The sequence below is a fragment of the Lissotriton vulgaris genome, chromosome 2_1 (genome assembly GCF_964263255.1).
Source record: "Lissotriton vulgaris chromosome 2_1, aLisVul1.2, whole genome shotgun sequence".
NCBI classification, from domain to species: domain Eukaryota; kingdom Metazoa; phylum Chordata; class Amphibia; order Caudata; family Salamandridae; genus Lissotriton; species Lissotriton vulgaris.
Window position 1 is genome coordinate 1,537,546,998 of NC_141687.1, and position 27,715 is coordinate 1,537,574,712.

Consider the following 27,715-nt stretch of genomic DNA (forward strand, 5'->3'; position numbering starts at 1 on the left):
AGGCACTGGCGACCAGGAAAACCCCGGGGCCCGATGGCCTGCCAGCGAATACTACAAACGAACAAGGACATCCTAGCGCCCCATCTCCTCAAGGTGTACATGGCAGCGGTTGACGCGGGTCAGTTCTCACCATCTCTGCGGGAAGCGTTTTTAGTGTCCCTGCCTAATCCCGACAGAGACCCCATGGCCTTGCACTCCTACCGCCCACTGGCAATGCTTAACACCGACTACAAGATATTCTCCAAAATTCTTGCAGAGCGTCTGGCGACGGCAGTCTCACACTTATTCCACCCGGATCAAAACGGGTTCGTCCCGGCACGGTCACGTCCCTGAACCTCAGGAGATATTTCAGGGTAGCGGTGGAAGCGGCGAAGGCCTGGCCTAGAGCGGGGTGTCTGCTGCTGGACCTGGAAAAGGCCTTTGAATGCCTTGAGTGGGGCTACCTGTCGTCAGTGCTAGAGAAGTATGAGCTGGATGTAAACATCCTGCAGATGGTGGACCTCTTGTACCGGAACCCCGTGGTCCGCGTCCGGCTGGAGCCATATATATCGGAGACAGTGGCGGTGGGCAGGGGCACCCGACAGGGGTGCCGCCTGTCCCCGCTGCTCTTCGCGCTGGCCATGGAGCCCCTGGCTGCGGCCATGAGACAAACCCTGGAAGATGGTATCTCCCAGGCGACGGCGTTCACCAGGTGTCATTATATGCTGATGATCTATTGGTATTTGTCCGGGACGTGGGCCACATACCGGAGCTGCTGGCCCACCTGTTGAGCCGCTTCGCCGGTCTATCGGGGCTCCGAGTAAACGCGGGCAAGTCCTGCCTCTACGTATTCAGCAGCAAGGTAGCCGATCCAGAAGATCCCCTTCAAGGAACACGAGTCCAATGAAGAGCAGACACTTTAAGTATCTGGGGATTCAGATCTACCTTCAGCCGACAGATCTGTTCGACGGAAATTTGGGAAGAGCGGTAACAGCGCTCAAGATTCAGATCGGCTTTTGGTCACGCTCCCCCTGATGCCCACAGGCAGAGTGGCCTTGCCAAAATGGTCACGCTCCCTCGACTTTTGTACCATTTCGCAAATCTGCCCTTATTTATACATGCTTCCTTTTTTTCCAAGCTTAATAAGGTCCTGCACAACTTCATTTGGGGGCGCGTCCCGGCACCGCCTGGTGCTTGGAAAACTGTTCCCACCCACAGACAGAAGTGGATTAGCCGCTCCCTGCTTTGAGCATTATTACCTGGCGGCGCAGCTCCAGTGGATAGCCCGCTGGTTAGCGAACAGGGGGAGAGTGGACACTGCCACGAGTGAGCCGCCATACACCCTGGAGCGGATCACCACGCTATTCCATCCACTAGCAGCACCGGCACGCCCCACCCCATTATTGTTGGCGGTGGCATTCAAATGCTTCCGCAGGGCACTGCTACTTATGAGAACGGTGCTCCCCAAAGCACCTGCAGTGCCGCTGGAAGGTTTGCCGGGAGGCGAGGGGGTCCTCATGTGTCACATGCTGGAGCAATGGCAGGAAGCGGACGTCCAGACGCTAGGCGACTTATATCAAGATGGAACACTGATACTCTACGAGACGCTGGTCGCTGAAGTTGGGCTTCCCCTAGGGGGTTCCTAATGCACCGCTCCCTCACGGCTCGCATGGCGGCTCGGTGGGGTGATATTGCAGAGGAGCCTGCACAGCACTTGACTGTGCAATATCTACATGTCATGGGTAGGGGCAGACATCTAATTAAGTGGTTCGCTGCATCCTTGAGGGCGCACACAGAACTGGATCTGGCCCCACTTCATGGAAAGTGGGAGCGGGATCAGGGCGAGCGCTAGCTGATAAAGAGTGGGAGAAAATTCTTAAAAACCTGGTGCCTATCCCCAGAAATATGCGCTTCTGCCAAATCCAAGTCTACATAGTTCACAGGGCCTATCTCACCCCGACTTAATAAATAAATACTTTCACAGGGCCGACGCGTCCTGTCCTAGATGTGGTGAGGTGAATGCAGACCTTCTTCATCTTTTGTGGCACTGCCCAGGGCTAGGCACTTATTGGAGAGACATTAGCGTGCTATTTACGCAGTGCACTGGCCGCACCATTCCTTGTAACTGGCCTGAATACCTCGTACATAATTTCAAGTGGTCGCCCAAAGACAAGATATCATCCCGCTTCCTGGATCTGGGGATGACAGTGGCAACACGCCTCCTCACGAGGAGGTGGAAGGCGAGCGACTTCCATAGTGTACAGGCATGGATTCTGTCCCTCCAGTCGTGGGCCCGGGGGGAATGGACTGCCATAAGGTGGGAGGAAACAGTAGGGCTCTGTAGAGAGCCTATGGCGGTGCACTATGAACACTTGCTTACCGCCCTACAGACAGCAGGTAGCGCCATGGGCGAGGGGGTGACAGGGGACTAGGCAGGCATATTGGGTGACTGGTGGGATGCAAAGGGGGCAACACGCCTGACACTTAGTTTGGTGCACAACACAAAAATGCAGTGAGAGAGCAGTAGAAGCTGGAGACATGCGCCCTTGGGGGGAGAGAGAGGGACGGGGGGTGGGTCGGGGGACGGGGATGGGGAGGGGTTCAAAACGTAATGTATCTCTGTGACAATGCTGCAGTTTTATTGTTGCTGTTTTGCTGCAAATGACTTCTTGCAGTTGTTCTATATATATATGACTCATCTCTGTACACAGGGCTGTAGCGCATAGGCTCTTTTATGCTATGGACATGGCCAGGTTCCCAAGATTAAACTCCTTGCTATCTATGTGTAACGTTGCAGCGCCTCACGGACATGTTACCCTGCTTGTGTACTGATAACCTGGCACAGTTCAAGAGCTGTAATGTTTGCAATAGCGCACCTACTGCAATGTTGAAATATATATTAATGCCAATAAACAGATTTGACAAAAAAAAAATTGGAGGTAACTGTCGAGAGTGGGTTGGAAGTGAGATCAAAAGGCCCTAGGATTTTGTCATGGAATATTGCGGGCTTCGTGGATAAACTAGATTTGCCCGATTGGGGTGACTTCATAGACTCTCACAAGATCTGCTTATTTCAAGAAATCTGGGCATTAAGTTCACTAAATAGAGTAGGCTTTGCGGCATACTGTGAAGTAGCAGTGAAGGGCCCTAGGGGGAGACCCTCGGGGGCTCTATGTATATGGGTGGGAATTCATCTAGGATGCACGGTGAAGAGAATAGAAACCCATACACCGGATATCCTATGCAGTCTTCTGACCCACAGAAATCTCCCAAAGTTGGCCATTATTAATGTTTACTCTCGGCCAGTACAGTATGGTGGAACATCCTCGACGTTAGATTGTTTGGCTAGTCCCCTTAATACACTTTCGGGGAAAGAGTATTTCTTAATTGGCGGGTATTTAATTGCCGTTTTGAACCCCTTAATGGTTTGGCAACACCCATTACCAGTGATGAAGATTCAATATGGTCAATCCCTGCATCTAATGCCTATCCTATAAGGGGGTGGACCACACTTGTTCTGCAACTGACCTCTCTTACCCTCACTTATTCTTTGAGGGCTTTTAATGGTCGGTTCCCTGATGATAACCCTGGGTATTCCACCTTTGAGAGATCTGGCCAGGCATCATTAATTGACTACATCTTATCAAGTGTTGAAATCTGGCATAATGTTGCGAAGTTTTGTGTCAATCTGCAAGAAGAAAGTCACCATAATCCTTTGGTCGTATTGCTAGATTTCCACTTAGTAGAAATAGAACAAGGCTCTGATAACCGCCTTTTAGATAACTTAGTTGTGGCCGAAGGAGGGAGATGTATTCTTTGGGGCACAATAATCCAATCCCTGGAAACAATGTCAGACATGTACAACAGTATTATCCCCCTGCTAGAAAAGGCAAGTCTCGCCTCAGGAAATAGTGCTAATTTAGAACCTGGTAATGACATAGGGAATATTCACCAGGATATGGCTACAATACTGGCGGATTATTTTACAGCAGCAAGCCTGTTAAGAGTAATTATCGTAGTGATAATAACCCCTGATACAATAGGACATGCAGGGATGCTAAGAGAGCCCTGCTGTCATGTTTTAAGAGGGGTGATAGCACGCGCATAAGAGAAGCTAGGGTATCTTTAAAAATATATATTTTACAAGTTAAATCAGAATGGGAAATGGATAGATGACAGGCTAATAAGAACGCTTTGGATTCAAAAGATATTCGAGGCTTCTGGAATTTAGTCCATACTGGAAATACTCAGGGTAGGACCACCATTGAGCCCAATATTGTCGAGGAAGCCTGGCGCCTTTATTTTAAAGGTTTATATTAAAGCCCACCAAATGGATTGAGTGTGAGTGAGATTAGGTTGTGTTGCCTAACCCCTGACCCTCTATGGGATATACCCCCATGCACCATGGCTGAGGTATTATCTGCCCTAGCCAAGTTATTACCAAATAAAGCACCGGGGGTCGATAGAATCCCCGGGGACCTGTATAGAAATGAACAGGTAGTGTGGGCTCCATACCTTTTAACAATATTTAATGCAATCCTCTATGGCTTACCAGCCCCTCCAACGGGGGCTGGCACAGAGATCATCCCTATCTACAAAAAAAAGGGTCCCCCATCGAACCCGCAAACTATAGGCCAATTAGCCTTATTGATGTAACACAAAAAAATGTTGCTAGAGTGTTACTGGGAAGACTCCGGGAATGGATGAAAGACCTTAATGTTTTAACTCCTTTGCAAGCAGACTTTAGATGTAAAACATCTACCCTAGTTCAGCAATTTAGGTTACAACTGATCTACTGGAAGCATGTAGATCTAGATGGTGGGAGCCTGTACCTGACCTTCGTGGACCTTAAATCAGCATTCGATATGGGGGACTGTGACCAGCTGTGGGGTATCATGCTGGACATGGGAGTCCCATCATATCTTTGTTACCAGCTTAAACGCCTCCATGAGGGAACATTTGCTAGAGTCAGGTTCGGTAAGAACGGGAAATTAACGGTTCCTTTTCCCATTGGAAAGGGGTGAGGCAGGGTTGTCTGCTCGCGCCAACACTCTTCTCCCTCTTTCTTAACGGAGTATTTGAAGATCTACATACAGTTAAGGATATCCACTCTCCAAAACTAGCAGACCGTACATTTCCTGCATTAATGTTTGCAGATGACACCCTGCTCCTCTCGAAATCACCAATGGGGATGCAGCGTGTGTTAAAGGAATTTACCAGTTTTGCAAAAAAAGGAATTTGGTGGTAAACATTAAGAAGACAAAATATATGGTCTTCAATGCTAACTCTATAAATTGCCCGCATCCAAGAATGGATGATAGACCATTGGAAAAGATCCCTAACATTGACTATTTGGTTCTTACTTTAAATGATAAAAAGGGGTGGGGACCCCAAATCAATAAAGCTAACCTAAAGTTAACTCAGGCTATTGGGGGGATTTTAAAAGTCCATAAGAGTTGTGCATTACAGGTTATAAGACCGCCGTTAGAAATCTATAAAGCCCAAGCTAGGGGAGCAACCGTATATGGGGCAGAACTGTGGGGACATAGCTCAGCTAATGCCCTTACTGTAACAGAAAATAAATGTATAAGACAAATTCTGAGCCTGCCGAAAAAACACACCCCTAGTACCACTAAGGATGGTTTTGGATATCCTCCCAATTGCAGACCTAATCTCTCGGCTGTGGAGTACCCCAGAGTTGGGTCACTATAGGGAGAAATTAAAAGTGGTAATATCAACCATGGGGGCTGGTAGTATACCCTGGCTGTCCTTTTTTAGGGATACATTTCGTGTAATACGAAGGAAGGACCTATGGACCAAACCTGAGGAATCTTGCCTAGCTACTCCAAAGAAATCTTTAGCAAGTGCCTTGAAAAAGTACACATTGACAAGTATTTTACAGACAGTTAACCCCTCTAGTTTAACCTATGGGTTTTTGGGTTTTAAGTCCCAATATAAATTTGAGCTGGTGTTGGATTCAATTCACCCGTCATCAGCTAGGAAGCTGTTTTTGCAATTTAGATATGGGACGCTCCCGCTTCACGCGTTAACCAATAAGCGGGTGTGCGCTACCTCTTGCCTATGTCCTGGATGCCTAGTGGATGAAGAAACAGTAATTCAGGTATTGTTCTTCTGCTCGGCATATAAGCAAGCTAGGTTTAAGTGGGTTATTCAACTCTGCAGAAACTTGGGCATTAGGAATTACATAGAATTTTATAGGATCCTAAAATCTAATACTAACCCGGTTTATGTTGTTGCAATTTCAAAATTTCTCTTTGCTATGTGGTGTAAACAAAGGCATTTACAAAAAAAAGTTATATGATTATAAGTAATACCAGCTCCTACTTGTCATTTGTTGTGATTTTGTACTCTGTAATAATTAAGCCGGTAAGTGTAGGTATTTGCTGATTAATTCATGTGAAAGATAGTATTACCTGCTAACTGGCTGCTATTTCGATCCTGGGTGTTGTAAAAAATACTGGTAGTGAATTATTTTTTTAAATATTTTTAGTTTAAATTATATTCTTAATGTATGTTTTAATAGTTCAAAATTCCCATAATGATGATTTTTATATTTCTACTTCCCAATGGGTGATCTTATATTCCTATGTTTATTAACCAGTGTACTTTATGATCTTGATACTTTTTCTTCACTTGGATTTTAATGTGTTGTAAATTTAAATGTGCTTTTATGGCTGTAATAGCCGAAATAAGGTTTTCTGATGATGATGATGAATAACCTAGAGACTATTTATCTATTTTTTTTATAAGAAACTCTAAAGATTGGAACAATATATTTACTATTTATGTTGTCTAATAGTCTTACATATGTTTGAAGAAGCTGCTCTTCAGCAGCAGGTATAATCTTGTACATTCTCCATCAGATTTAAATACACCAACCTGCCTGATTACATTTTATACATTCTCTTCTCTGATAACTTATTAGTTGATAGGGCATTTTTGGCAAATTTAGACACCCCTTTTAAGGTGAAACATTGATAGGAAATTCTTGATTCATATCAAACTAGGTTTCGCCTATTGTCTTTAAGTTAATTTTTGCTCTGGTAAAGCATTGCCCTTCAGTGAATTGTCCTGCAGGTTTGCTCATTGCTGCAGTCAAAAAAATTGCAGTTTTGACATTGACAAATCTCAATCCAATATGGCCAGCCAAAAAAGATCTAATCATATCCTGGCTATTTCAATTTCATTCCATTTTCTATAGCTTATATTGCAGAAATCTGAGGAGCATACCAATAGTCACTATTTCTGAAGATATGAAATCTTCCATAGAAATCTGGGGATACATTTAGAACAGACAATTATTAAAGTATTAAAATAAATTGATTCCATTTACTGAAAATATGTCATCTAAACTCGCAGTAGGCCAGCTAACCTCATTAAGCTTCATTTTGAACATCTAACAGATTCAAAGGCAGAAACCAGAGAATTTCCAGAGGTTTAAGCATGGTTGGGAAAGGAAATTTCAATCTTAGTCTGTGCTTTGGTTCCCCTGTCAGGGATAAAACTGTATAAAATATCATGATCACATTGATCCTAGCATAAATTCTGCCGTCAATGTGCGGGAAAAATTCTGAAAAGTGTCTAATTTTGACTAAAGCACAAATGGGGAAAAGGATTGGAACTACCAGAGGAGAAATGTATTACTGACTAATGGGACAAGAAATGGAAAAGTGTGCTTTAAACCTTCTAGGTAAAATAGTATGCTATCATTTGATACAGTGCATATTCCATGTGTTTTTACATTAATTCCTCTGGCTGTCAACTTTGGAGTTAAAAATCGTGTGACTATACTCACCACAGTGTTACCCTCCACAGCAGCCATTTTGAATGGTGTAAGTCCCTCATTATTTGTGGTGTTCTCCAGAGACTGCATGGCACAGTCTATTTTGTCATAGGATACAATTAGGTCATACATCTGGCAGGCAAGGTTCTTATTGGGCTGGAGGATTAAGATGTGGAGCACAGTGTTTCCTGTGAATTGTCCAATGAGAGCCAACAAAGATCATGAAACAGATTAAAGGATTAGTGTGAGTATGCAGTCTAGTTGATGAAATGAATTTACAGATTTTATCAAATGATTACTAGAGCTCAATCCATATTATTTAAAACCATAGACACCTCTGATACCAGGACCACCTAATTTTATGTGTGATTTTGCTATTGGTTTCTAGAAAGTTTATTTTTCATTGAGACAATTTAATATATAAGTTACTATTCTCCTTACAAGATTAGCTCCTCAATTGCTCTATTAAAGTATTTTAGCCATTGATCTACTGTTTAAAAACCCAGTTGCTGTGCTACCTGCATTGTGTTCAATGAGGAAAGTAAAAAATACTTGATATTAGAATGCAGCACTTATCTCATCATAAAGCTCCTCTACATCTCCGATTTCAATTCTATTTAATTTTCATTTATTGCAAAAACATATGTTAACTTATTCCATACTATTAACATTTTCTAATTTAATCTAAACAATATATTCAATTTGGCTGGTAACACTTCAAGCCAACACTCTTCCCCAAATGCACAGATCTGCTACTCTAAACCAACGTTAAGTAAAAATCTAAAAGAAGCTGATAAATTATAGCTAGTGACCCAAACCAGGTCTTTAACCACATATGTTATTTACCACCAGAAGCGGCCCGTGCAGGTAACACCGGTGAGGCAGGGTTGCTGGTTGGGGGGCATTGACAGACAGCAAGGTAAAGTTAAAGAAAAAGAAAAAGAAAACCACTTACCTTGTGCTTACCGCCTCGCTGAGGTAAGTGGTTTTCTTTTTTTTAAATTTAACTTTACCTCGTTGTCAAGCTTCGACTCCCCCCTCCACCCCATCACTCTTACCTGCACGGGCCGCACCTGTTTACCACTAAAACCCATTTTAAAGGTGCTTTGATGCAACTCCTCGCCTTCCAACATACTACATATTTCCAGTGTTGTGTCTGAATATGCATAACTGTAACAAGGCAGTTCGCTGTTCTATGTAAAAATACAGCAATTTTCCTATTACCTTCCTTAAATGTTCAGCAGGCCAACCTACTCATACATTGAAACGACACCATTGTGTATCTTCTGACAACATAAACATCACATTACATCAAGGTCTCCATTGTAACATTAGGGATTCAAACTGGTGAGTTCAGTAATCAAAAGAGCCGATTATGTGAAAATGAATCATTTTCATCCTTCAGATATTTGAGAATTACTTGTAAACAATGAATGATAAATATACCAATGTTTGTCTGTTCTGTACAAATATGGTGTTTTAATCTTTAGCAGTAAAATAAAACTCAAAAAATCCATGTGACAAAATTCATTTGTACTGGCTGCTGTCTGAGGTTTTTTTCATACCTGATTTACATGCTGGGCTTCAATTAGGAAATAAAGTGTGTGAACAGAATTTGTTTCACTGGATCATTGGTTTTACCTTTCCACAGGACAGAGCATCATCTATAATTATCTAATAATAGACGGAGAATGACAGAAAAATAAATTCAAATGTATTGCATAACCTAAATATTGTGTCAAAAATGTAATTTCTCTAAAACTCTATAACATCTTTAGAAAAAAATATAGGGTCTCATTACAATGTCGGTGGAGCTGCCATCCACAGGCCGTCAGTGGATGTCCCACAGTCAGCCCTTCCGTCCTACTGCCGCATTCCGATCCAGTCGGGGCGTCGGTCAGAATCGTAGCCCTTGAATAGCATTGGTGCCGGGGCAGGCATTGCTATTGGAATTGCAATGTCCCTTCCCAACAGCCTTTCCATGTCGGTCTAGTCGCCATGAAATGGCTGTCAGAAAGGGACTTTGTGGTACCCCCTCTTGGGCCTATGCAAAGTGGCCCTATGGGCACATGTTGTGCCCCCACGCACATCCATGCACCATGTGCCATGCACCAGAAGTGTTCCTCAGCACAGCAGCTTGTTCTGCAGCCCTTTTCTTGGGCCCTAAGTTGGCAGGGTATGCCCAGACGTGGATCCCTTGCTCACTTTGCCACTGGATTCAAGATAGCCTGGCTGATGAGGGTTATGAACCCGAAACCAGTCCCAGGATGCTTGTTTACGGTCCAGGGAGGACATGGCTTGGCGGTTTGGGGTGGACTGTTCCCATGAGGCACAGGGTCAGACTAATTTGCATATGGCCATGTTGGAACTTGGGTGGTGGAGCGAGCTAAAGAATGATGATGGATTTAACCCAGATCAGTTGACTGGGGGTGAGTGTTTGATTTGCTCTAACAGAGGGCGTTACCGTGAGCAAGGTCTCGGCTGAGACCGAATCGTTGGTGGTTTTGTTTTCATGCTAAAAAGCATGCTTGATATTTGATAAATAAATTGGAGCATAAGCTTTGGAATTACAGAAGTTGGAGTCCGACCTAATTATTTCCTTCGGGGAAAAGTGTGGAATATATATATATATATCAACCAATAAGGATGATAAACGTATGTTTTAAAAACCTATCAGATACTGTTTATCCTAGCATTAACAATGTTGAAAGCACGGATGAAGTCTAAACACCAAAACACTTCTGCGGGTAATTGCTGCAAATACATGATTTCAAGACAACCCTCTGAGTGCTCCCTTACCTTTTTCATGTTGTTGTGGAACATGCCTGTGCCACCCTCGGGATTTAGAAGCACCCATCCAGATTTGGGTGGTTGAAGGTGGTACAACTTTCAAAGAAGATAATCACTATACCACCAGAACTGTTGCTGCCTGATTTTACCCATCGACCAATGGTATCACAAGTTATGCATACTCAGGGTTGCCCAGTAATTTATGTGACACCTGTGGGCACATCATCGTATGTCAATCAGCGGCTGTGGCAAGGGGCTGAAAAGGCACACAGATATCTGGCGTGGAGGGACTGTTTCAACAACATGGCTAACTATATGTTGATGGTACCGTGAGCGACATCAGAATCAGCACATTGTGGAGAGAAGTTGGATTTGGGAAATTTGGGCCGTTATCAAGACTTATTTGATTGCTGAGGAGGCTACGATATCCAAACAACATGGAGACCGCAATCCCATAAGTGAATCTTTTGCAACCCTTCCGTTGGCCATGAATCAAGCAATGAGGATGGCGACAAATGTTTCAAACCTATCAGATACTGTGTACCTTAGCATTTGCAATTTTGAAAGCACGGATGAAGGCTAAACTCTGAAACACGTGTATGGATAATTGCTGAAAATAAATTATTTCAAAACAACCCCGTGAGTGCTCCATAACCTTTTTCAAGTTGTTGTGGAACACGCGAGAGGCACCCTCGTGATTCGGAAGCACCCATTCTGAGTTCTGTGGTACAACTGTCAGATAATATATTTATTTATTGAGATATATATATATATATATATATATATATATATATATATATATATATATATATATATATATATATATATATATATATATATTACCTACTGGCGGTCGCCAGTAGGTAGATAATAGTTAGGATTTTTTTCAATGTTAAATCTCAAAATTCTATTTGGAATAACTTTGGCGCCGGTTGACGAATCTGCCTGAAAATGTCCTCAAAATGGCCTCGTCGAGCTCCGGTCCTTCCCTGAAAGTTTGGGGGGGATGCGTCAAGCGGGGGCTGAGATTAAAGGGGGGTCCCAAAACGCGTTTTCCCCATGTTAATTTCCATAGGGCGGTCGACCTCACTTTTAGCCCGAACGGCTGAATGGATTTACACTAAATTTGGCAAATATGTAGGGACTGGTAGCCCGATGTGCCTTTGCTATGTCTCAAGATATGTGCTCCAGTGGATTTTGAGTAATTTAGGTTCAAAAAAATATATATATCTATAGGCGTGCTTCGGTGAGCGCACCGGGGAGCGCACTGGGCGCGACACGCGACTTGCGCGCGGAAAGCTGATTGGCTCACGGGTGTCTGTAAACATTCAAAACAGTCCGGAGCGGCCGCCATCTTGTGTCTCGGTAGGATGGAGACACAAGAGTTGGACAAAACAAAGGGGAAATTGACCATAATGGGGCAGAGTAGACCCTCCCTGACCCCCTAAGTTTGATGTGGGGGCTTTAAAAGGGCCCCGCTTTTTGCGTGGGGAGCACCCGGTATGCGCACCGGGGAGCGCACCGGGAAGCGCACAACAGAGAAAAAAGAATGCCAGAGTTTAAAAAATGTTGGCAATATTTTATAAATGGGAGGTAGTTCTGAAAAGAACTTTTTTTAATTCTTTTTGTTTTATATATATACATATTTTTCTGAAAATTTTTTGATTTTTTTTGTGTTTTTGAACAATTTTATATTTTTGGGTTTTTTTTTGAGGGAACAAACAAAAAACAGGGAATTGGAAATGGCTCAACAGGAGCAAAAAAAATGAAAATAATTACTGTTTTGTTTCCTTGCTGCATTTGTGGTTGTCCATAGCAGTATTTATTAAGGTGACGCTAAGTTCACCATAGCATAAAGTTTTGCCACACAAAATGCAAAGAAATTTGACCTTGCCAAATTTTTGTTGAATATTTGGCACCATTTGCCGTTCTTCTGGTCCAGAAAGTCAGGGTACTGAAGAGGAAGTGCTGGCCACAGGGGGTGGGTTGTGACGAAGTTCCCAGACTTCAGCCTGGGCCAAATTATTGGGATGCCACCTCTCCATGTGGCGGATCATGGTATAGTTACCAAAAGAATATTTCTAGGAGGGATTGCCCCTGGAGAGAACTTTGTCACAGATGAGACAGGTGACTTTGGGGGCGTTCACCTTTTTTTGGTCATCTGGAAAAGAAAAAAATTGCCAAATGAAGTGCACTTTGACGTGCCTTTGTCTTGGTTCTTCTGGGAGGTAGACCCTTTGATGTTGATCCTCCTCCTCTTCTTCCTCCTCTTCTTCTTGTCCTCCAAGAAACTGTGGTGCTGGACCTTCTTTTCTGGGTGGTGGGGGTGGTGGTGGGGATGCACCAGCTTAGCAACAAGTGATGCCATTCTTTCCTCCAAAATAGCTCTTGCTCTCTCAATGAAGAAAGTAAGAATGAGGAAAAAAGGAGGGGGCTTTCAATATTTGGAGAAAAAAATTAAGAGAACCAATGAAAAGTGTTATTTTCAAGTCACATGACCCGATGCGCTTACGTTACGCGCTCCGGCGCGCTTACGTTACGCGCTCTGGGCCGCGCCGTGGAGCGCTTCCGGCTGCGTTTACGCAGCGCGTCATAAGACGCATCACGTGGCTATGCGATACGTCACGCTTACGTGACGCGTTACGATGTTGTTTTCGATTGCGACATTGGTGCTAACCGGACGCTTCCCGGTTCCCGCACCGGGGCGCTTCAAAATAGTATGCTTTCCAGGGCGCTCACCGGGGCACGCACCGGAAGCGCTCCAAGACAAAAAAATATATGTTTTTTTTTAAAATGAAAAATTGTAAGGACTGATAGCTATGTCTCAAGATATATACTCCAGTTGTTTTTAAGAAAATTAACTTTTAAAAAATATATATTGGCCTATATTTGGGCTTTATATATGTTAGAGCCCAAATGTAGCCCAAATGAGTGATGTCACTGACCATGTCATGAGTGATGTAATATGTGCTGTCATCAGCAGTGCATTACACGCGCAAGTTATAGTAAGTCCAACTAACTATAACGTGGGATTTTCAATGGTTTTATGCCAGTAAAATGTCCAGGTAACTATAACTGGTGTGAAACCTATGGTTTTTTCAGTGAATATATATATATATATATATATATATATATATATATATATATATATATATATATATATATATATATATATATATATATATATATATATATATATCCAAAAAACCACTTCACCCAAAGGAAAGCGCGGAGGCCAGAGGGGAAGCCTTTGAAGAAACTTTATTTCCAAGCTGCACAGGTAGGTGGCGGCGAATGCATTTCGGCTCGTGTTTCCTTCCTCGGCGCCCTGCACCCACCAAAGTCTTGAGTATATATATATATATAACACCAAAAGTCTCTCGTTCTGGAGCCCCAGACCCTACAGGGCGGCTTCAAAGAAATGGGCATGTATCAGCCCATGAATTACACTTGCTGTGCAGAAACAAACATATTGAAGCCCACTGCTGCAGTTGAAATTGCTTACATGGCCGAGCAACGCCATCTTCCGTTTCCTAACATTTCGGCTTTCATAGCATTGCTCACAGGTGGAAGATGAGGCAGGCATGAGCTCAGGTGTTGTTTAAAAGATTTAATTCACATGACTGGGTTAAAAAACTTCAAATCCCATAGTGCAATGCGCATTCTAAAAATGTACAAACTGGAAGTCCTCGCATTTCAAACCATCTGGAAAGTTCTTTTTGGCGCATGCACTTATGTTAGTCATGGAATACTGTATGATGACAGTCAGGTGAGTAGATACTAAGCCGTAGGTTGGTTCTTGCTACTACGGACGACCAGAAGCATTACCAGTCTGCTGTACGATTGTAGCAGGACGTCAGCCTGCCACAAATCCCTTCCTCACGCATCCCTTAGTTTCGCTATTTAGCATATCCTTTGTATATATATATATATATATTTGTTTTTGTTACCTACTTGCAGTCGCCATTAGGTAGACTGGACCATGTTTCCAAAGGAAAGGCATTTTTGACTTGCCGATATCTTTTGCACCGTTAAATGAATCTTCTCAAAATTTTACCCAAAAAAGTGTGCATGTGATTCTTATTGTGCATGGCAAGTTTTGGGGTGATCCTTCAAGCGGAAATAAGGGGGGTCAAAAAAGTGCTTTTTCCCATGTTAATTCCCAAAGGAGTATTGAACATGACTAAAGCCCGAACTGCTGGATGGAATTCCAACAAATTTGACAGAAAAGCACATTTGGTTACACAGATCACAGTTTCAGTTATTCGGTGTAGGAGACAACATTGTAAATTATGCCAAGCTCGTATAGAGATCTGCAGAGCTCTAATTGGCTGCCAACACTTCAACGAGGAAGTATTGACAGCCATCTTGGGACTCAGCTTCAGCCAAGCCCACCCCCCACAAAACAAACATGAAAAATAAAAGGGGGCATAGTAGGAATACCTTGACCTCAAGCCTTGGTCTTAGGGTCCCAGGGGACCATGGCAGAACAAGGAAGCACTTTTTTTTCATTCACAGCAATTTTTGAGAAATCTTTGTGAATATCGCCTTGAATTGAAAATTGGTCGCCTGTGATTGTTTTTGAAGAAGCACCTGGGTGGGTCAGGTCCCAGGGGCATGTTGGAATTGTATAGAAAAAGGAGGGGGGCGCACAGTGCCTCCCTCCCGAAGCTCTTCGAGCTCTGGGGACCACCACCTTCCCAAGGCTTTATTTAAAATATTGGTGGGTGACCACATGGACCCTCTATATGGGCTCAAGGGAGCCCCAGGGACAACCACCTTCCAAGGGCTTTATTATTAAAATGGAGGTGTCATGTGGTCGCTAAAGTCATAGACAACATTTTTAAGTTAGCATGAGCCCGGTAGCCATGATGCTGCTTTTGCTCACAACAGTACGTCTTTATTTTTTACACGACTCTTTATGCCATTCACATGTGAACTCTCTGCTGTGCATGTTCTCTGCCCGTTCCTGGAGTTTCGTCTGAACATTGTGAGGAAGGTCGATAAACACTGCCTCTTTTTATTCTATTCTGGTGAGGCCCTAGCACATAGACAAAGCATACCAATGCAGCTGTTTTTGCTGGAGAATCGTACTTTGATATTATAGGGAGGCATGCTTAGGTAACACACACTTGGAGCTGGACCTTATGTACACATCAGCAGCGATGCATTTTTCCCCCATTTAGAAAATTCTTACAGCAGTACAGATGGCGATCCTGAAGAAGCAGTCTTTGGCTCAGGGGAAATGCATTCTTATGGTATTACCTGTGCCTACTCTAGAGGAGGTCACAAAGGTGAGCGAACTGAATTCTAAAGCCTTAAACCTGTGCTGGATTAAGTGGGTCAGTTCTTTGACACCGGCTGATGTCACTATTATCTTTGACCCATCCTTGCAGGCGCAGGAGTTTTTACAGTAATGAATAGGTTCATCCTGAGCCACAGTTTTTGATTCCACTTTACCAATACAGATGTATAGTTTATACCGACGAATCTATGCAGCCGCCCATGGATTCCAAACATGCTTACTCGGCCACCTGTGCTATTGTGGCAGGCTCTATGGTTCAAGGTGAGTTTAAGTCTTCCTTAGTCTACACACAGTCTCTTGGTGACTGTACGGCTCAATTGGCTGAGCTGCGGGCTTTCAAATTCATTGATCCAGATGTGCCTACCCTTACAGTGTATGATTCTTTCTATTGTGTACAGTCTTTTAATGACAATCTATTCTTTTGGTCTTAAAATGATTATAGAGACTCTAAATGTAGCGCAATCAAGCATAACATTCTCTGGGTTTGAGTGACAGCTCTTAAGGAAAGCTTGCCACTCACACATGTTATACATACTCTTGGCCATCAGCATGGGGGAGCACATGCTGTTGGTAATTCTTTGGCTGAAGAGGTAGTCAAATCTGCAGCTGCCCCATGTTCAGTAGCAGCAGTTACAAGGTCCATGACTAAAATTGATAATAAAATCCTGGCAGCTATAGCTGCTACAAGGGATAGGAGGGTGTTCCTACAAGGTTTCCCTTCTAAATATTCTTATCATTTATTACCGGAACAAGTTCCCTTTACTTCCATACCGTCCTTGGGTATCAGTTGATTCCCAACGAGGACCGCAGGCTTCCTTCGATAATTGCAGCTCACGAAGGCATGGCATCTGCACATGCTGGAATTTCAGCGACAGTGTCTCTTTTGCAGCAGCGTTATTGGTGGCATGGGCTTTATAGACACACGTAATTTTGTACTTTCTTGAGACGTTCGTCAACAGATTAAACGGTCTTTGGTTGCACATCTGCCTCACACGCAGGTATACATCTCGAATCAAACATTTAGATGTATCTATCTTGATCACTGCGTCCTTTTACATCCAACACTGCCTATAAACATATACTGGTTGTAGTCGATTTGTGCACTAGATTCCTTTGGGCTTGGCTGCAACGTAGTGCTGACACTCAAAATGTCTTTAGAGATTTGCGTGTCTTTATCGGAATATTTGCTTGTGGTACCTTCCATTCTGACCAGAGTCCTAAATTCACATTTAAGGCTTACAAGGATGTGATGGGGTCACTGGGGGTGCTATTGCAATTTTCGTCTCCATACAGGCCTGGGGGCAATTCTATAGTGGAGCGAATGAACCATGACTTAAAGCAATCTTTGACAGCTAAATTCTTAGGTACTGGCAGGGGTTGGATGGCTCATTTATATGGGGTTCAACGTGCACTAAATAATCTCCAGAGAAGATCTCTGGGTGGGAGGATCCAGTACGAAATGCTCCTTAGCATCGAAATGTTTGTGCCAGACCTTGCTGGTCTGGACGTTGTGGCAGCAGCCGCAACTTTTGACGTAGATAACCAATGTGCTATGTTACAGGATCTACGAAAGACTCAAGACACTTATGCTAAAGCGGAGTTGCACTCTTCTGAAGACACTGCGGTGCTGATACCAGCCACAGGGTGGCTTCCTAAAGTTGGAGATGGTGGTCCGGGAGAAGATAGAGAACAAAAAAGAATTTGGTCACTCCTACCATGCACCAGTCCCTGTTCTTGGATTAAAGGGCACTCGAACTATGATTTTGCTTTCACTCCCTGGATGCAAGAAGAATGGCTAAATTTCCATTGAACATGTCAAGTTGCACCATTTGGCCGATACTGAATAGTATGCCCAAACCAGTCCCACAGACAGATGTTTCACTTCCAGTGAGGTCTTTGACGGTGACTAACGTGCACCAAGAGCATGAAGTGGAAACCTCAATTGATGGGCTGGCTGTTCTGTCCTCATCTTTGATGGCTACACCTCGAAACTATACATGTGTTCTCCAATCACCCTTTAATGCTGACCGTCCACCTTTGTACTGACTAGGAATTGTTGGTTATTAGATGGACAGAGGCAACTTTTCTTTACCTCCATCGAATTCTACAACGGAGGACCCCTCCCAGTCAATTTATCATTCTCTTTTCTTGGGTTCGCAGAACTTATCTGGCTCCTCCTTGGACCTACATTTGGATGGTTTTTACAATGGTGTTTCTATTGATGTGGTTTTGGTTTATGACTGATTTTTTCCTTTTGATTAATGGTCATTATTTACCTGAATGTTCTAATGTACATTTGGTTGATGGTGTTTTGGCCACACACACCTCATCTCATATGATGAAAAGGGATCAATCCCACGTCAACATTTCAGCTGTGCCAGTAGTAGATGGCAGTTTTGGGATAAAGTTCAGTATGAAATATACGGCCCGACAGAGATGATTCGAATGCCATATGTCTTTTGTGCCTCATCGGGTGACTTCATCACACCTGGACTACATTCTCATGACTGGGATGTTAATGTCGTGCATGTGTTATTTTCTAATTTTAAATATTACACTGCTTTTGATTTGTATTTGAATTTTTCCAATTATGCTGGTTTATTCTGTTTCCAACATTACGGTCATTATTTTTACAAACAAACACAGATTAATTATACACAATGGGAACATTGTCCTGCCCATCCCAAGGTAGTTCGCGAACACAGAAAAATAAGTTTGTCTACTTTTCTGGCTATAACCTATCGGACCCGAGATCCTAATATTATAAATTGAGTGTACAAACACACACGAAATTCATGCAGACCCATACTAAATTGGTATAGTCTTCGACTTTCATAACCGATTTGGCTTTGAAAGGTTATGATTATTAGAAAGACACAATTGATTTGAAAGCAATATGGGGTACCATAATGTGGCACGTACAGGGAACTGAATCTTTACATTGTGAGTGTTTGATACTATCCCAGCTGTTATTCTTGAATCAGACAGTGCAACAAACTACATCTTTTGGTTGAACTAATGCTAAGAATTACATTTTTCCTTCATTTCTGTCATTGGCAGCTTATGATGACTGACAGCAGTATAAAAATTATTCTCTAGAAGACTTACAAGCTATGGTCCACAATGGTACTGTAAAATTGTCCACTATTACACCCGTGAGATGGTTAATATAGTCTCTCAGTACTAATGCTTGCCAGTTGAGTTTTTCAAATTCAACAGGGGGTTTATGCTCAGTAGACCTGAGCCTGGCTTTCCACAAACACATACAGTTACTACATATTCTGTGGGTAAATTGGGTCAACAGTGGTTAGGACAGTCATTGTTGTCATATGTGAAACAACATCTTTCACGTTTAAATGGTGACATTGATCTGGCGGATTTCCTTTTAGATCCATGTCTCCTCGTCCGAAACGTTTTGCACATGAAGCATATAGTGAAATCTGGAAGCTGTCCCAAATGGAGGCTGCTTTCAGATTGCCACAACTACATCAGGATAACTTGAATAAGGTTTTGAATGTTGTACACAACATCATTAATACTCTGTCTTCTCCTATTTACACTTTAGACAACATTGATTCATCTTCTATTGACATTGTGCAGAATGATGTGTCTGTTTTGTATCATGGTCAATATCAGTTGTGTTATGTAATGCAATTTGGCTGGACTTTGCAAACATTGAAAAATGGGAAAGTGCCCTAGGATTATTTGAACACAATTGCCCTGTTTTTACTGTTTAATTTGACCAATAAAGAAAAACTTATGTCAATGAAGGATTCTGCATACACCTTGTTAGATATTGAGCGGTTAGAACAACTACCATTTTCAATAGCGGAGACCGATTTCCTGGTATGGTTAATACATTGGGTTATATCTTTGCCAATTGCTCTCTTTTAATTTACTGCATTCCTGAAAAATGTTCCTATTGGGAGATTTGAACCCTTAGGTAGTACTTTTCTGCACAAAATGTGGTCTTTACCATTTATGCTTCACTGTCTATGTGAAGATAAAGAGGTTTTCCTGATAAGGGAGAACTGTGATTCTACAGTGGGACACGCATTTATATGTACAGAAGTTCAGCTTCACTGCACTTGTAATGTATCAGCACTGAAGTTGGCCTATTTTCTAAAAGGAACAGCAGTTCCCTCAATGATTCCCACACTCACATTGCTTTCTAACAGTAGTTATCTTATCCTAAATAACCACAACTGCTACGCGTTATGGGCAGGCATTCCGTATATAGTTGCGGTTTCCAAAAGAGTTACTTGCTGCAGCAATGTCCTTTTTCTCCCCGCATGGATTTGTAGATAGCTCGCTGTGGCCTTCCTATCCCACTTTGAAAACAGACTTCAATGAACTAAGCAGACTCAAAGTGCTATTGATTAAACAAGAAACCGCTCTCACTTCTGCTTGAGAGACCTTCGAATTACAGGTGGCTAGAACGTCCATGGAAATTCAGTCACTGCTGTTATGCAATGGATGTCCATCCATCCTGTGGTTCTGCACAACCAGTCCTGTTGCGACTATACCGTGAATGGATTCAGTAACTTTTTGGATGCTTGCAGTTGCCAACACTAAGTTTGAGCTAAAGGCTTACCTTTCGCTTCATTAACTTCACTTGCGTGCAACCTGTGTTCTACTGTCGATGCTGCACGTTTTATTGGGCCTTAAATATCTGCCTCTCCACTGTAAGAAGTTGGCCTGGCATATGATATTCACTATTCTAGTGGGCACCTTGCACCAGTCCAAACGACCCTTATTAATGATAGGTTTAAGACAACCTTATAGAAAGCTATCCTAGTGGTAGCTGTGGAGAGCACCCTTCAGGCTAAGACTTCCTGGAATGTAAAGCAGTTTGTTTTACTAGTCTTTAATCTCTTGAATGATCATCAAATGAAAGAGCTGCACACCAGGTATATATCAAATATATATGTATTTATTCTAAACACTACCCCTCTAGTCTCTTTATGAGGCTAGAGGCAAAAGTACAATACAAGAACTTTAAATAGCACACAGTGAATAGCACAGTATACGTTTTACCCTAGGGGCCTAACAAACCATATGCTAAAATAGTGGTATAAGAACCACTTGAGGGATAGAAGTGAGGCCTAGGGCCTGTAGAACCACTGGGGCAACCAGGAACCACCCAAGGTAAGGTCGCAGGAGACCCACAGGGGACATCTGCAGTGTCTAAATGCGAGGAAAGTTTAAGTTACAATTTTAAAGTTTAAGGACACTTAGGAGTGGACTGCAGTGAAACCCCTTTAGACTAGGACACTTTGAGAGTCAAGAACCATGGGCTCATCGGAGTACTCGTGTTACCGAGCCAGTGCATAGGTGTCTTTTCATGTCAGGTTTTGCCATCGATTCCAATAGAGAGCTGCGAAGAAATGCTGCAGGCGGCCAGAGAAAAAGTGTTCAGGTGGATCCATGGATGGATCGGAGATCTGAAGAACCTGAAAGGAGAGGTGACAGAGTCTGGGTCACTAGCCAGTGATCAGGATGGCGAAAAGAAGATGCCAGGCGATGTTGGGTGCTTTAAGGTGAAGTAGGTGAAGCTTGACTCTTCAGCCACGAGGACCAGGAGGTGTTGCCGATGACCAGGAGCTGGACTTGAGCTGTTGCACAAAGGATGTCAAGTGCTGCAGCATTGGAATCCGGATTTTATCCAACAAGCCTTGGCAACAGCAACCCACGCAAGATGCAAAGATTGGTTTTCGGTGCAGACCAGCAAGGACTGAGGGACTAACCCTGTGGAGGGGAGTCAGAGCACATCTGGAGCAACCACGAAAGCTCAATAAACAAAGGATTGTCTTTCGTGGGGACCCACTAGCCAATGGACTAGGGATCGCAAAGGAGCCTCCAGCTGCAGTGAAGAAAACGGGCCCACAGGAAACTTGTGGAGTGTAGGCCTCTCAGATTCAGAGCAAAAGGTGCTCAGGGAAAGGGCCACAAATAGCCCAATGCACAACTTCTGGAAACTTCGGGAAGTAGGCCCACTTGCAAACTTGCAGGATGTACAGGAGTTCCAGTTCCACGTCTCTCGTGATAGCTACAGATCTCAGCTTTGCTGGGGACTTGTGTCAGCCTCAGAGATGTCTGGAAGTCTGTGTCCTGTGTCAAAGATTCTTCAGAATCAAGCGGGAGCCTCGAAATTGCAGACTGGCAAGATGCTCCTTTGGTGCCTGTTTGAACAGGCAGGTCACTCCTTGACCTCAAGGGAGATTTCTTCTGTCTTCCACTCGATATGGAATGTCGAAGGTCCAGGATTTCATCTTCAGAGTTTCGTCCAGGGTAATCTAAAGTCTCCGGGACTGGGATCCTATACTTATACTAAGGTTAGAGGTTGGACTCATTCTAGGGTCCCACCTATGGGAGGACCTGGGAAGGGGATGGTTACACCCCTTCCCCTTTGTCCAGTTTCACACCAGGGCTGGGGCTAAGTGCCCCAGCAACTAGTTTGAACTGGGAAATGCATGGAGCACCTTGTGTGCCCCAGGCAGTGTCTGAAAAGCATTCACTGAATGCAACCCACCCTGCCCCAATACACTAAAGCCTGTCTGGGGAGGTGCAAGCACCTAACTGGGCATGAAACCTATTATCCAGGTTTCCCCTGCCGGAGTTTCATCCAGCAGCAGGAGGTCAGACTCATGTCTGTGGAAGCATTATCCATTTTGTGATGCTGGGGCTCTTTAAAACTATTACCGGGTATACCAGTGTGTACATGTCTTCTCCCTCTAGAAGAGTGGTATGCTCCCCCCGCCGCCAGAACTGGCGGGGGGTAGTATTTAAAAGTGTTTGGCACCAAACAAGACATGTTTTGATAAAGCCAAACCAAAGTTAGCATTAACCGTGAGGATTATAATGCACTTAAGAGTATGTGGTATTGCCATATCACAGAACAGCTATAAGGAAGTGATCCCGAAAGCTGCAGAGAGGCTCAGCTCATGCTAGGGCACCCTCTCACACAAAACCAAGCACTCTGCCTTCAGGATTGCCAAGGCCTGCCATAGGAGTGACTTATAGGTTAATCTGTGTCAGTTTTAAATGGTGGATGTAGGTATACTATAGACCAGTAAGGGTTGCTGACACCACCTTACCCAGGCTGCAAGGGCAGACCTGTGGTGCCATTTTGGAAGGCTTCCCAGGGGTGGCATAATACATGCTTCAGCCCCTGGTAGGCCTCTGAGGTACCTATTGCCTTAGTACCTAAGGTACCATATACTAGGGGCTCACAAGGTAACTCAGTAACCAATCTAGTATGTACCTAATGTACCTGGAATCAATATTATAGAGAGAACAGCTAGGCTGTGGTCCTGATTAGCCGGACCACAGCCAGACTAAAGTAAAAAAAAAACAGTGAAACACAGTATAAAGTGGGGGGAACCATAGAAAGCAGACCCTACTCTCCTACATCCACAACATTAGGCACTGACCCCGATTATGATCTGTTGGTTGGTCCCTTGCTGGTCCATGACCAGGACTGTTCTGGTGACGCCCGTATGATGCATGCGGCTGCACTTGGAGTGTTGACATGTTGGAACCCCTGTGAGGCTGTCCAGCGCCTCTTGCAGGAGAGTTTCATTGAATATCACGCACGTTGCCCTAGTCTGCTGCTTGATGCACTGGATTACGAAGAACATGAAAGTTCATTAGCTCTGCTCAATTGATGCCATCCCTCTTTTTTCTTAATGACAATGATGCCCTTTTGAAGCACCTTGCGCATAATCTTTGGGATATTTCTGACTAAACTATTATATATATATATATATATATATATATATATATATATATATATATATATATATATATATATATATATATATATATATATATATATATATTCACTGAAAAAACCATAGGTTATAGATCATATATAGTTAGGGATTAGCATTTACAAAACCTTATTTTACTCGCATAAAACCATTGAAATTCGCATATATAGTTAGTTGCGCTAACTATATATCGCGCACCCGCAATCCACTGCTGATGATGTCACATATTACATCATTCATGACATGGTCAGTGACATCACTGATGACATCACTGATGACATCTCTAATGACATCTCAAATGACATCACTGATGACATCACTGATGACATCTCAAATTATATCACTGATAACATCACTGATGACATCTCATTTGACATTACTCATCAGTGGCTGTCCGTTTCTGTAAAGTTAAAATATATCTTACATATTGAAGAATGAGTGGATGTATAAGTGTCTGGATGAAGGATTTAGTAGGTGCATGACTGACTGTATGAGAGAGTTATTAAATGCATCTCACTGAGTGCATGGGTTAGTGACTAAACTGTCTTAATGTGTGCATCATTATGTCTGTTGTTCTGTAAACTGCTGCATGTGTTGATCAGTAGCTATATGAGTAACTATATGGGTTATTGATTGGTTGTCCAAGTATTTGTATGGGAGAGTGAGTGTGTGTGTGTGTGTGGGGGTGGCTGGGAGGTGTGTGACTCTGTGCATACATGTGTAAGCAGTTGATTCACTAGATCTATTGGTTCAAAAGTGCATGTGGAAACAGCTGTATGGGCGGTTGACTGTGTGCATGAGTGTATTGGTGAGTGAATGGATATCTCAGTGCTACATGTCAAAGTAAGTACATATGTAAAACACAGTACATGTGAGAGTTGACATATATAAATTACTGTGCATAAGAGCCAGTGAATGTGTGAGTGGCTGCATGGATCATTGAAAACTTGTATCAGTGATTGTATAAGAGAGTTAATATGTGTTAGAATATGTTTGAATAAGTAAGGTGTGTATAACTGTATAGTTGAGCAAATGGAGGTGTGATTGATTCTTTGCATGACTGACTAGGTGTGTGAGTAATTCCATGGATGAGTGACAGTCTGTGAGTGTCTGTTTACTCTGAGTGTATCTAAGGTTATATTAGAGTCTGAAGAGGTTAATCGTATTATCACATGAATGATGTCATCATTGATGTGATCAGTAATGTCAAATGAGATGTCATCAGTGATGTTATCAGTGATATAATTTGAGATGTCATCAGTGATGTCATCAGTGATGTCATTTGAGATGTCATCAGTGATGTCATCAGTGATGTCATTAGAGATGTCATCAGTGATGTCATCAGTGATGTCACTGACCATGTCATGAATTATGTAATATGTGACATCATCAGCAGTGGATTGCGGGTGCGCGATATATAGTTAGCGCAACTAACTATATATGCGAATTTCAATGGTTTTATGCGAGTAAAATAAGGTTTTGTAAATGCTAATCCCTAACTATATATGATCTATAACCTATGGTTTTTTCAGTGAATTTTCAAGGTTTTGTAAATGCTAATTCCTAACTATATATGGTCTATAACCTATGGTTTTTTCAGTGAATTTCAATGGTTTTTTAATAGCAAATATCAAATGCTGTCAAATGTTAAGTGCATGATAGGTAAAAACATTTTCGTGTTTATGCACGCTGATGTGCTTTGAACGCTGCCCCCCCTTGCCCCCCCTCTTTTCTCTTAGCAGTACTCTCTCTTTGCAGATAGTGAAGGGTAGTTAATGCAGGCCTTTGCCCCCGTTGTAATCCGTCGTGCCTGCTTCTCTATCTATTTGATTGATTGCTATCCAAGCATTTACTGTTTTAGAATTTGTTCTCTTTGGTTCATTCTGTATTTACAAACAAGCACAGAGTCGCAATACTCTGTTTAGTCTTTGCACATAGTGAAAAATAGTTTAAAAAAACAAAAGGAATCGAGCAAAATCAGTAGGCCACTAATGGGATCTGTTTTTGACCTCGCTAAAATAGAAACATTAAGAACAACCCCTCATGAGAAATACGAAACTAGTAAGATGAACTTAGCTCCACACCATGATGGCTGCAAGACAGCTCGACTCTGCCGCCCACCCCACCCCACCCAAAATAACGACAAACCCTATGCAAATATTATAAATATATACAACACACAAGCAAAGTAACAGGGTAAAACATTTTATTAAATAACTATTTACATAACTATTTTATACTTTTTGTTGCCCGATCCAACTAGCTCAATCGATCGAGCATGAAACTCATGCACTCTGATAGCAAGCGTTGCTGCTGATGCTATGCAGACCAAAACTGGTTTTCAGTTTGTACATTCTTCTAGATTTTTCCATCCAAGGCTGGTTGAGTTTGTAGAACGATGGCTTCAGATTTTCAACATACGGTGTGGTGGCGCGGACTGGGAGGGGGCGCTTGGCATCTGCCCCCTCCCCAAGTAAGATTTTCATACTTGAGTGTACGTTCATGGTTTTGGTCCCTGAGTTGCTTTGATGTCACTGCCATGCTCAAATGGCATAAGTCCTGGATGTTGGGTGCCATAGTTCAGAGTTCTGAGCAGCGCTTGTAACACTGTCTGAAGCTTATTTGCACCTACTGCAGCTTCACTATTCTCAAAGTAAGTGAGGGCCGTTTGTGGACCTGACTGCATTGTTAAACAATGTGATGCGGTGCCTCCCTGAACCGCTTGACGGAGGCCCCCGAGGGGCGGTGAGATGGCACTTAGCTCCTGCCCCCTCCCCAAGTCGTGTTGCCCTGGTGTGGCCTGAGATCGCCCCCGACATAGGCGGCCGGCTCCCGGGGTCCGGCGGAACTTTTTGCCTTCAGATTTGGGCGTGGTCCACTAAAATGGCCCTGGGACACCTTGGAACTCGGACGCTTGCCTGATAGGGCTTGGGTCCCATTCTCGAAAGCGTCCCCTCAGCCTTGAAGATTCTACAAAAGTCTTTGGGGCCCCCGACTCCCGCAGGCTTCTGGTGGGGAGCGGCTGCCATGATTGCTCGTGGAATGGCCACGACTGAGCTACGAGATGGTGGTGCTCTCATGCTGACGCCAGCTTCAGTCTGAAACATCCAGAAACACTGTAGACTACCAATTCGATCAGTTCCGGTAGCGCCTCAACATGACCCGGTAGAGAAGAACTTGCCCTCCCCTCTTTGACTGATGGTTCTTGTTGCCTGTCCCTTCTGTTGTCTTTAACAGAACTTTTTAGACTGCTGAAAGGGGTTGTGTTCCGAACGCTGGTTGGTGGAGACATTTTGACTATATTCTGGACCTACGTTGTCGCGTAATGCGTTATATGACACGCCGCGTTAGCGCACCCGGAAGTGCTCCGGTGCGCGAAGCGCAGCTTCCCGGAAGCGATCCGGGGCGCGGCGCGCAGCGCGTAATGTAAGCATAACAGGTCATGTGACTTGTTAATAAAACTTTTCATTGGTTCATTTTATTTTTGTTATTTTAATGATGAAAAGCTTGGTCATATGACCTAAAAATTACGCTTTTTATTAGTTTCGAACATTATTTTTTCTTAAACATATATGTTATAATGTTCCAGGCTAATGTACTTTTCCGTAAAATTTACAACTGTCCTGCAAGTAAAATATATTCCTTTTTCGAGAAAAAGGGCGTTTCTTCGTCCCATGACGGAGCCGTTGAGTAAAAGAGGCTCGGCCTGCTGTCTTAGTCGCCGATACGCCTGATTATCAGATTCTTATCGATCACTTTATGTTGCAGGAGTGGAAAACACAACTGCCCTTGACCATTTATCTTTACTGCGTTCCTGCGTATTATACCTTTTATCCGTCATGTAATTGGACTGCTTTATTTCACTTGCCTTTTACTGATTCAAAATCAGTGACTAAAATTAAAAACTTTACCAATGTAAATACTACTACCATGTTTTGTTTTAAAAACCTTTATTGTGAAAATGTCAGTATACAAATACGGGCCTATAACCACGTGGGCCGGCCACGGAGCAAACTGAAATCGTATATGATGAGGAGACATTTACATTGTAGAGGAACGTAACGA

At 43.1% G+C, this 27,715-nt stretch overlaps 1 protein-coding gene across 1 annotated transcript in view; it reads right to left on the minus strand.

Moving 5' to 3' along the window:
• Positions 1–27,715, minus strand: part of LOC147732860 (transient receptor potential cation channel subfamily V member 6-like) — a 232,520-nt gene that overhangs the window by 167,936 nt on the left and 36,869 nt on the right. Inside the window, exon 6 of the mRNA XM_086954916.1 lies at positions 7,796–7,971. Coding sequence (XP_086811042.1) covers positions 7,796–7,971 — 176 coding nt within the window. The remainder of the gene's footprint in view (positions 1–7,795; positions 7,972–27,715) is intronic.